This window comes from Quercus robur, chromosome 9, assembly GCF_932294415.1.
Source record: "Quercus robur chromosome 9, dhQueRobu3.1, whole genome shotgun sequence".
NCBI classification, from domain to species: domain Eukaryota; kingdom Viridiplantae; phylum Streptophyta; class Magnoliopsida; order Fagales; family Fagaceae; genus Quercus; species Quercus robur.
Window position 1 is genome coordinate 18,547,551 of NC_065542.1, and position 11,996 is coordinate 18,559,546.

The 11,996-nt window shown below is 33.2% G+C and overlaps 1 protein-coding gene across 2 annotated transcripts; it reads left to right on the forward strand.

Annotated features, from left to right (window-relative positions):
* Positions 1-483: 483 nt before the first annotated feature.
* On the forward strand, positions 484-11,595 carry LOC126698643 (MADS-box protein SVP-like). 2 transcript variants are annotated; one of them, XM_050396017.1, is made up of 9 exons: positions 484-654; positions 908-1,090; positions 8,999-9,077; positions 9,383-9,444; positions 9,519-9,618; positions 9,725-9,766; positions 10,326-10,367; positions 10,830-10,990; positions 11,328-11,595. In XM_050396017.1, the coding sequence occupies exons 2-9, from the start codon at positions 909-911 to the stop codon at positions 11,344-11,346; spliced, it is 687 nt and encodes a 228-aa protein (XP_050251974.1). In that variant the 5' UTR covers positions 484-654; position 908; the 3' UTR covers positions 11,347-11,595. The 2 variants fall into 2 exon arrangements, with proteins under 2 accessions (XP_050251974.1, XP_050251975.1); XM_050396018.1 differs by having other exon boundaries at positions 503-784.
* Positions 11,596-11,996: the final 401 nt, after the last annotated feature.

Consider the following 11,996-nt stretch of genomic DNA (forward strand, 5'->3'; position numbering starts at 1 on the left):
AAAAAGAAAAAAAAAGAAAAAAAGAAGAAGATGCATTTGTGATAACTATAAATAAAATAAAATAAAGTTATGGAAATGTGCTCGTCCAAAACGAAAAAGAATCGTGAGCACTGAGCAATAATATATCGTGCGATTAATAGGGAGTGAGAGATCAGTGAAGTACACGGTAGGAGTAATTATTCGCTATGAATTGATGGCGGCATGGCTAGGATTGTACGGAAAGCGAACATCCACATGTTAAACCTAAAATAAAATAATAAAAGCAAAAAAGAAAAGCACCTTATTTTGTCTATGGCCCCAAGAAATACTAATAAAAAATCTAAGAAATATCCTAGTTTTCACTGATCCAGGTCTCATCTCTCTCTCTCTCTCTCTCTCTCTCTCTCAGTCAGTCACACGCAAATATTTCTTTCTTTAACTTTTTAGGCAACAAAATGTGCAAAAAAAAAAACTCGAAGATAAATATAAAGAGGACCTGTTTAGCTATAAAAGGGAAGGCACTCTTTCCTTTCTTGAACACAAACCCAGTGTATATATATATTTTATCTTTTATCTCTATCACTTAATTGGTGTGACTTTTAGTCTTAGCTCATACCTAACAGGCTAACAACTCGGTTCAGGTACCTGACCAGCCACCTGCATTTCCACAACAAGGTAAAGAAGAAACAACCCACAAGTACCAGCTCTTTCATTTTTTATTTTTGGGTACTGACTTTGCATTTTCACGAGCTATGATTGGTAGACTTTTCTGGGTTTTCCATAACTAGATCTGTGCTATAGCTAGGTACTTTACTAGGGTTTCCTGCTAAATTTGAAGACAATTTTTTTTTGGTCAGAGAAAAAATGCTATTTTTTTTTATGTGTTGGGTATTATATGAAATGAAAATGTGTACGACTTGGTTTTAAGGATGGCGAGGGAGAAGATCAAGATCAAGAAGATTGACAACGTGACGGCAAGGCAGGTTACTTTTTCCAAGAGAAGAAGAGGACTTATTAAGAAAGCTGAAGAGCTTTCTGTTCTCTGTGATGCCGAGGTTGCTCTCGTCATTTTCTCTGCAACAGGAAAGCTCTTTGAGTTTTCCAGCTCAAGGTATTGCACTTTCTTCTTCTTCTTCTTCTTCTTGTATTTTTCTTTTATAGAGATGTGGCTTTGAAATAGAATGACTGAAAAGAATACATATGGTCAACCCTGACTCGTTTGTTGAGGATCCGTAGATAGTTGACCCCAAAATTTTAGGACTAAGGGTTGGTTGTTTTTGTTGTTGTTGTATAGTTTTCTTTGTAGAGATCACTGTAAGTTTTGGTCTGTGTATGAATCTTCTAGTACTCCAGTATTCTGGTTTCTCTGTATGTGTACGTGTGTGTGTGAGAGAGGAGAAAGAGAGTTTGCGGTTAAGTTAGAGGGTTCAAGGCCGTGTCATCCTCGTTTAAATCAAGAAAAACGAGATAAGTTTTGGTCTATGTATGAATCTTCTAGTACTCCAGTATTTTGGTTTCTCTGTATGTGTACGTGTGTGTGTGAGAGAGGAGAAAGAGAGTTTGCGGTTAAGTTAGAGGGTTCAAGGCCGTGTCATCCTCATTTAAATCAAGAAAAACGAGATCTTTGCTCAAATTTCATGCTTTTTGCGAATAAGAAATCTCTTAGGTGCTCAAGGGGATGTGAAATCAATTAAAGCTCATAAGGGAGTTTCCTAGATCGTCTAGGCTGAGCTCATGGAATAACAGTTTTAATTTTGCTTGTGGTAGTAGCAGCTAGAAAAGTTGCGTTTCAACCACAGGTAAAGAAAGATATGAAAGTTTGCTCATCAAAACTTCTGGGTGTTTCAGTTTTCTGCTGTGGAGGCATAACTATTAGAAATTTTCTTCATGTTCCTTTTTGTTTTTTTGGTTTTTCACATGAAATCCTTGTATCCCATGTTGGAATGTTTAGAAACGTGCCCTCAAGGCATTAATTTCTACTATCATGATCTAATCTGTGGCTAATTGTGTAAAATTTTATAATAAATTAGATATTCCGTATGCTTTTCATCATGTTGTACTGCAAGGTTTAGTACCATATAGCTTTTATCATCTTCACAGTCATCGGGTATTGGATATAGCTAGGTACCATTGGTACTTGGGTGGGGCATGCCTCGAAGAATGTCCATTTGTAAAAAGAACTTTCAAATATGCAGTTTAGGTGATGGGTAGGGGTCATTTATAAACACTCCCACCGAAAAAAGAAAGTCAAATGTTAATGTGTCTGATCAAGTAAACTTGGAAAAATTCTACATCAATGTTACTTAATTATGTTATGAGCTAATTAATGACCTTTGAATATGCTGGTCCCTATTCCTAAAGCCCTTCACTTGCAGTAGACATCTGTTTGTGAAAACATATAATTGAAGATTATGGAAGTTGAAGTCTGGAGACATATATGATCGTGTTCATGATGTTCCTCTCTATAAACTTCACTAAATATGAGGTGAGCATGTTTTAGCTCTATTTTGGTCTCTTAGCAGCCGAAAGTTTGAGTGAACAAGCTAATTAAGTTGGTCCTTTTACAACAATGTTTTAAGTAATGGTTGTAATTAATTAAAGCGTGCATGTCTGAAAACCAATTGAGAAAAATGATTAGCCTTGGTAGATGCCTATATGTGCAGAAAACGAGTTCAAGCAAAATGGGAATTGAAAATTATACTGAATAGTTTCAGATGGAATGCACTAATTATAAAGTAGCCACCATCTTTATTAAGTAGTAAACGAGAGGAAGTTATGTAAGATGGTCTGGTTTTGTGTAATGAACAATGGTGGATGGGATAGGATAAAGAAGTCTGAACAAAAGTACCAAATGTATGAAGGAGTGAAAATAGAGGATTAGATAAAGAGTATGAAATTGCCAATAATCTGAGGTAGAATGCTAATATTGTATATGGATCTAAATAGCAAAATAGAAGGAAAAAGAAGAAGATTCAATTAGTAATATCTTATGATTGGTTGACATTACAACTTTCTTGTGTCAGTTTAGAGAGTAAACTTTGCCTTGAATGTCCATGACACAAATTAGAAGATGTTTTGATCTTAGAGCATCTCCAATAGAGTAGGTAAAGCCAAAATATAGAGAATGAAACCAGAAAAAAGAGGTAAAACGAGCTCCAACAGCTTCTTTAAAACTCAAAAAGTTTTTGGCTAATGAACAGCCATTCTTCAAACCTGATGTGCTACTGTTCATTAGCAAAAGAATAAAACATAATAAAAAATTAGCAAAGAAAGGAGTGGGGATGGGTGTATGGGGATACGTGTGTTAAAAAATGAATAAATAATGAATGAAGAAATAATATTTAAATGAGATAGAGAAAGGATAGAGAATTTGTTGGAAGATGTATTTGAAAAAGTAGGTAGGCAAAAGGTAAATGTCACTGTTCACTGTCCAAACAGTACAAGTTTAGGGGGTGTTTGGTAGGTAAGTTCAAATACACTTTTGAGCATTTTAAACAACATTACACACATTTCCACACATTTTTTCACTCACACGTATATCGAAATCACTCAAATAACATTACTCAAACTCTACCAAACACCCCCAAACTTTCTAGTTTACTTCCTTACAACACTTATAGTACAGACCTTCAGGCTTTCGCCTCTTTGTTCAAAAGAAGAAAAAAAATGTGACATATGAAAAAAATAAAGTTCTGATTGGATGTATGTCTTGTCAACCAATACTCATCAGTAGAATCTTATAACTTCAATTTCTCATTGCAATTTCCAGGTCTATGTATGTAGTGTAAAAAAAGTAGCTCTTTTGATATTGTAAATCTAGCATAAGAGTAACAATAAAGTAAGTTTAAATTCTACCTTTAACATAAGAACTTTACACTGATATTCAAATACATTAACCTGACATTGCTTTGTTATTTAGAAGCAAATACTTGCCTGAAACCATCTTTTTGATGTTAGGGATATTACACAATTTATTATATATATATAAGTATTATAAAGTTGTGTGTTAACTTTTAAAGACAAAAAAAAAAAAAAAAAAAGAGTAAATTTTAGTTTCATTTTTTATATTGTTGATGTGACACTAATTACATTCATTGTCATATTAATTTATAAGTTATTTTGTAGTAATTAAAATTAGAAGTAATTTTAGCATTTTCCTAATTGTATTGCTCAGGTTTAAATTAAGCCAACCCAAACAGCTTCATAGCCATCATCATATAGCCATCCTCACATTAATTAAGAGATTCAGTCATAGTTATATACTTAATTCCTAGGCTCAGTCTACTGTACATAGTACCTTAATTTCTCTGTATAGCATCCCTCTCTCTGTATACCACTTTCTTCTTAATTGGTTAACAACTTAACGTATATGACCAGAGGCCATCGAAAAATGAACATTATGGTAAGGCAGACCACCGTTATTATAGATCATCTCTTGATTTGATAAGATAGTTTGAGTTGACTAGACTCACTTTTAGGCACAATGGTCAGTAAACTTGCAGGCAGTCCAGTGTTTGAGTTGTCTAGACTAGTTTGGCTGTTTGTGTGCATTTTGATTCAGAACTTGAGTATTTTTTACCTCCAGAAGGCATGGTTTCTTGCGAGTATTAATTTAGAGGATCAAAATAATATTATAACTTTAATTGTTAGGGGCATAAATTGAAGATATAAATTATAATCCCATATGCCAATAGCTTTGAGCCAATAGCTCTATAGCTTAATTGGTTTATTTTTTAATGTTTCCAAGACATTTAGGGTTGAAATCCTCATTTTCCCATGGTAACTATTCAATTGTTAAAGAGACATAAGCTCATATTGGATATTGTCCAAGAATTATCATAAATTGATTACACATTATTAAATTATTAAATAGCTCCTGTCTACTCACAAAAGAAATGCAAACTAGCAAAGTATTGGCATTTTTTTTTTTTTTTTTGGTGTTTCATATTTGTAATTCGAATTCCACCCCTCCCTCCTCTACTATATTCTATATACCTCTCTCTCTATATATAAAATAAAAAAGCAATACCAAAGTACTATTTATAGTATATATGAATATTCTTTTATTAATCTTATTTGAAAATAACAGTCCATTTAAAAGGATGAGATTTTATTATTTATTTTAAAGATAGTTATAATATGCTACTAACCCTACAACTAGAACCCTTTCTCCTATAGATGGTTACAATATGGTGCCAATTAAGTTATAAGGCTTTTGACAAGGATGAGGTTCTCAAATTAATTTGATGCTAACAATTTGCTAATTGCCTAGCTAGGCGCAGTCATAAATATGACAAGCCAAAGAAATGAGTGAATAATATAAAATGTCTTTGAAGGTTATGATGTTGTATTTGAATGTACTACAATGATTTCCTAAAGTAGTTATTTTCGGTTTATCAAAACTGAAGTTGTAGCGTTCCTTTTGTTATCAACTGTATTTCTTAATTTCGTTAATTTCTGCTAGTCAAGTTATATGATCAAAGTGTGGAAGGACTTAACACAGGTCAGTTCTTCCCCTAGGTCACTTAAACAATTGTTTTAGGCCTCTAAGTGGAAGAATATCGACCCCTATAATACTTATCAGCCTATAGTAAATATATATCATATCCAAGGAGGGGTTTTTCTGCTTTATTATTTTTTTTATAAAGTGGTTAATGTTTAGCTAAAAAAGAAAGAAATCTATATACCATTATTTCTTTCTCTAACTTCAAAAAGTCTTTCAATCATTTAAAAAAAAAAAAAATCTATCCATCAAATCTCTCTCTCTCTCTCCAATATCAAAATACATGTCTTTTACATAGATATTCTTAAGGTAAGTATTTTATATATATATATATATATATATATATTCACTAATTTGGTTTTAGGTGAATCCATCTTTTAGGTTTATGAAGTGAAGCGGCAATAGTGTTGTTGATGAATTAGAATTTATTGCTTTACACTTCAAAAATTATTTTATAACCATATTATATATAGTTAATAATATCCTATAAATTTATCCTTTTTTATAAATATTCTTTAATTATAAATGTTTATTAGAAAATATGAATTTGGTTATGAAAAACTGAGAGAGAGAGAGAGAGGAGAAGAATAGAAACATTAATTGAATCTAAATAATACTAGCAACAAACAAAATGTAATAGCAAATTTAGATGAAAATCTCATAAATGAGCGAAAAATTCATTAAAAAGAGTTAAAAGATAACAAAATATTAATAAAATATAATGGTAATAATGAAAATTGAAAATAAAGATAATAATATTCAAACATGTAATATTAATATATAACAATTTTTTATAAAGAATATACGCAATTTTTTTTTTTTTTGAGAACATACAAAAATTAGAACACGCAATATTAATGAAAGTATTGCTGTAAAGAAAATGGAAAGATCTCATTTGAAGTTCTTACTATAGACCTCAAATTGTATCAAAGTGACCTTAAACTTATGAGTTGACATCAATGTTCAAGATAAGGCTAATGTACAAGAAAAGACTAACTTCTTTTGATATTTGATTATGTGGTGACCTTTTTAGGGTTAGCCTATTGGACAATAAATCTAAATGGGAAAAGAAGAAGAAGAAGAAGGAAAGGAATACATTGGAGTTAGGGGGCTGCTTATATGTGAGAAACAATAATTTCCAACAAATTGGCTATAGTTATCGTGATTGTCCTTTAACTTGGGAAAGAATGGTTGAATTAATCAATGATTAGTGAATTGGTCATTCTCTCCTCCCTTTGAAGTTAAAACTATCCCAAGCTACTTGACATAGAATCCTTACATTACGTACACTAGGGGTGGAAGTGACATAAAGTGCATAATTTAAACACTGTTGTGCCCATGTGTCCTTCAATTTGGCATGGAAATTTGATGTTTTAGAATGAGAGACATGAGTTTGTTTTAGAGATAATTATAATGTGTTGTTAATCCCGCAACTTGAACCATTTTCCCCCTAAACCCTCAAACACTTTAAGCATAGGGAGGTGCCAATTCAATTACAAGACCCATGGTGAGACATGAGTTTGATATGAATACAAATCCTTTGTATCATTTTTTTGTGATTCACTTTATATTTCACCAATTACAACTTATTTTGTATTTATTTTACTTTTCTTATAAAAGAATTAAAATTTAAAATGAAAAAAGTGGTACAGAGGATTTGTAATCGATTTGATATCACGATAGAAAAGGGGAGATATAACTCTTATACCATGATATAAAGTATATGAAATGAAGCTTTTGAACCATCTTTTCCAGCCAAATAGTGAGCGATTGCTCAACAATGAACACTTCTGAAAGCGGCTGAAAATGAGTACCTATCCCTTACGAGATTCGAACCTGTGTCTTTGACATGAAAAAGAGATGTCCTAAACACTACATAGAAGGGACCAAAAAATTATTCTTCATATAAAGGGGAGAGGTTCACTAGTGGAGGTTGGGGATTTGCACATATATCTAACCCCAATTTTGGGGATGAGGGGGTTTGATTTTGTGGCCCTATAAGATAGATCTCTCTAGGGATGAAAAGAAGTAGGCAAAGAAAATCTTTCTCAAAGAATGATTCTTTAGAGTCAGGGATTTCGATGAAAGAAATTATGCCGATAATGATCCTCTCCTAATCTATACTTTCCAAGATAGCCTCACTGGACCAACAATAGAGGGTTGAGGGTTGAGGTTCGCTAGTGGGAGGCATGGGATGTGCTAGCTTGAATTGCCAGGTTGGTTTGAGTACAACAACAACAACAACAACAACAACAACAAGTCTTAATACCAAATTTGTTGGGTCGGCTATGGATCTCCCAAATTTTTTTGTTTTATATATATATATACAAGATAGAAATTTTACTCTAGCCTAATCTAAGTGTATATGTGTGTGAGTCTCTATCCTAGAGACTTAAATTTTGGCCCTTACCCCCCCCCCACCGCACAAGCACTTATACTTGTGGAGTTACCATTGCACCAAGGGTGCGTAGTGGTGGATCTCCCAATGTTAAACCATGTTGGTTCGATTAAGATCCTTTTTTTTCTCGGGCTAAAAATTTTAGAAATTAATGCAGTTTGGCCTTATGGCTTACGTCTACAACGAAAAACTTTGGGCAGCTACTTGGTTTCTTTTAAGTTCTATGGTAAATTATACCAACCTTACTTGAGATTTTCTAAAATATCTCCCCTAAACATTTCATGAAATGATACCTCCCCCACTCTTTCTTGAAGTTACAGTAAAGTTACAATGAACAAGATTCCTAGTAATTATAAATACCTCAAGGGGGAGTGTCATTTATATTTACATTTAGGGGAAGTGTCATTTTGATAGACTTCAAGGTAGGGTAGTGTAAACTACTCTAAATCTAATGAAGAATACAAATTATATATATATATATATATATATATATAGATAGAGTTACAAATGTTGCACTTCAAGTGGGTATAGGAAAAATGAATCAAGACTGTTGATGTATGACTGACTTGGGCCTTAATATCACTAACATGGAGAATGCAAACATGGATAGGATAAACCTAAAACCTAGGAAAAATACCTCGCTGGCAAGCTTTAGTGATTGCTAAGCTCATATATAATAGATTCCTGTTGTGAGTATATATATATGGTGGATCCTTCAAACCAATTGGTTTGAACTTTAGGTTGGAGTAGTGATGCGTACATCAATGGGTTCTTCGTGGACACCCTAGGCATCTCCTTCCCTTAACAACTGTTATAGATATAATTGTACTCTTTAAGAAAATATAAACTGTGTTAGAAATTTTTTAGTGTTTGGTCCTTGTGCCTGCTTGCTATAAGCTAAATCACCCATTCTGTTAGGCTTGGTATTTACAAACTTCTAAGGACCATTGCGAAGATCACCTTTCACCTATATATAGATGCATGCTCAGTCAAGAATATATCTAGTCTTTTTTAGTTATAGAACATTCACTTCTCATCCATTATCTATTTGATGTTTTAGAAATTCAGTTCCATGAGTGGACCATCTTCTAACTATGTCATCCTTTCGTCTTGTGAAGTATGAAGGAAATACTTGAAAGGTATCATCTGCACTCTAATAGCCTTGAAAAAATGGACCAGCCTTCTCTTGAACTGCAGGTAATATATTTGACCAGATATTTTGTATTTTAGGGGGAGAGGGGGTGTGCATAAAGGAATAAAACCATCCAATATATGCATCTTCCCTTTTGTAATATGTGGATCCCTAGTTGTAAGGTCGATACATTCTGAGAGGGAGGGTGCATACATTTGATGCATGAGACGATGATTTCATTGTAATGCTTCATACAAAATGTTATGGATGTGACAACATTTCATATATTGTAAATCTTAATACCATATAGGGATTTCCTGTCCTTCAAGCCTTATGGTTTTTTTAACTGTCAACTCTTCCTCATTTTCAGCTGGAGAATGGTAACCACGTTAGATTGAGTAAGGAAGTGGCAGATAAGACCAACCAACTAAGGTATATTATCCGTTGCTAATAGGATCGCCCCTCCGTATATTTTCTGGTATTAATTCCATTGCCTTTGACAACAGGCAGATGAGAGGAGAGGATCTCCAAGGATTAAATTTAGATGACTTAGTGAAATTAGAAAAAGTTCTTGAAGCCGGACTTAGCCGTGTGCTTGAGTCTAAGGTTTGTGCTAAATTTACTTGTTCTCTTAGTTTCTGTGTGTGTGTGCGCATTAAACTTTTTTTGCATGGGCTTACGAACATAAACATGGACCTTCCTTTTCTTTCAGGAAGAGAAGATTATGAATGAGATTAGTGCACTTGAAAAAAAGGTTAGCAAACAGTTTTATTATATCCAAATCATTATATTCCAAAAATATATTACAATAATAATGATAGAATATACCTTTCTTCTTTTGTCATTATATGGGATGAACTTCATGGTTCAATTGTTCTTGAAGGTTATGGTAGTGTTAGTACCTCGTATAAACCTCCAACCTATCTGCACATTCTTAAACAAGAATAGGTAAATAAAAATGAAAGGTGGTGTGGTGGTAATTATAAGCTCAAATTTTATGTGTTTATTGTTTGTGGCTTGATTTCTAGATATGCGGAGCAAGTTCTCCGCAAAAGTTTGTTCACTTAGGCCGACATCTGGTGAACCTGCGTTGTGTTTTCTTCATCGGACAAAGATGTCTTGAATAAAATGTTTGAATATAGAAAATAATTCTTCTTCTTTTTCTTTTCTTGAAGTGTGTCGAGCTTGTTATCTAGGCTACATTTAGTTAATTACTCTAAGATGTATTATTACTACCATTAACAGCTTAGTTAGTCCAAATTTCACTGGTGCCTTTGTTCATTTGCGCATTCTTCTACTGATTACAAATGCAGGGATCTCAGTTGTTGGAAGAGAACAAGCAACTAAAACAGAAGGTAAGAAATGCTACATGGTTTTTTTTAGGCCTTCTAAGTGTTATATATTTATTTATGCGATGAATTATATGAGTCTTTCTAAAGTGTCGCAGACCTCTATTCATAAATGATATTCCGCTTCTAAGGTTTCCAATCCATAAACTTCTTCACTTTTAGGGCCACATACATGCGTAACATACCTTTGCAAACTGTGACAAAATATTCTTCTTCTTCTTCTTCTTCTTTTAATTAAATTTCCATATTCATACTAGCTTGAGAGAGTGGCTATTTACTATACCAATTAGACGACAAGGAAGAGCAGGAAAAAAATATGTAGTTACCTTAAGGGTAGAGTGTTATTTTAAAAGATATAAGCCGCAAGTTTTTACATTTTCTCAAACCCTTAGATGAATTAGGTGTATTTTAACAGCCCCTTTACATGCCATCATCTATGAAATGATGGATGAGATTTTTGAATTGCAGATGATGATGTTGTCCAAGGGAAAAAGATCCAGTCTTGTGGACTCGGACATTATGATCCAAGAAGAAGGCATGTCATCGGATCAGTCTGTCACCAATGTCTATAGCTGCAACAGCGGTCCTCCTCCAGAGGACGATAGTTCTGATACATCTCTTAGATTAGGGTAAGTAGTAACGCTTAAAAGGAAGTTATATTTTGTGTTGCTTCTGTTTTAGAATGTGAGGCGTCACAAGTCACAAGATCTTCTTGAAATGCATTTCCCATGCATGATATGGCCTAATAAGGGCAATGCTGCACTAAGAATTATCTTATACATCTGCTGAAAAAAACCCTTACACACTCCTAGTACGTGTAACTGATGTCTCACAATTGGTTAGAATCACAAACCTGTAAAGTAATGTCTCACAATTGGTTAGAATAAACGTGTTACGAGATATTCATTGAATACAAACGTCTACTTTAGGATATGATATAGTGATTTTTCATTGAATCTCCTGCAGGCTTCCCTTCTCTAATTGAAGCTGGAGAAAAATGGAGCAGACTGATGATGAATAAGGCTGAGAACTGGTCATATTAAAATGTTTTTATGTAACTAAGTTTAGTTAAAATGGAAGAAGTGACTATGGAACTTGTCTCTCCCTTGTGGCTGATGTGGTTGTTTTTTGTATTTTATGCATATGAATTAACTACTTCATTCAGCAGTTTGCAGTCAGAACTCCTGGTTGCTAGTGTTAAATTAATTAATGACTTTAGGGGATATTGAAGGAATCCATTGTTGCTTTTTCATTATGTACGTACATCTTGTATCTTTGAATATATATATATATAAGTTGGGTTTAAAAATCGTGGTTGTGCCAAGTGGTTGTAGAAAATTTATTGAATTTCTTTTTAAAAAAAATGAAATTTAGTTGGTTGGTGGCATACAACTACTATACCTAAGAGCAGTGGCGGCTTCAAGATTTTTTTCTAGGAAGGTCAACAATGGCAGTGTTAGGAATTTGTCATTTGTCATGAGGGGCGAGTAAAAAATTAAATGATTAATCTTTTTATTTTCTATAGATACAACTTTTATGCAATATACAATAACCTAAAATAATATTCTAAATACAATTTAGTATACAATACAACTATATTATACAATAGTCTAAAACCATTATAAAATAGGTAAG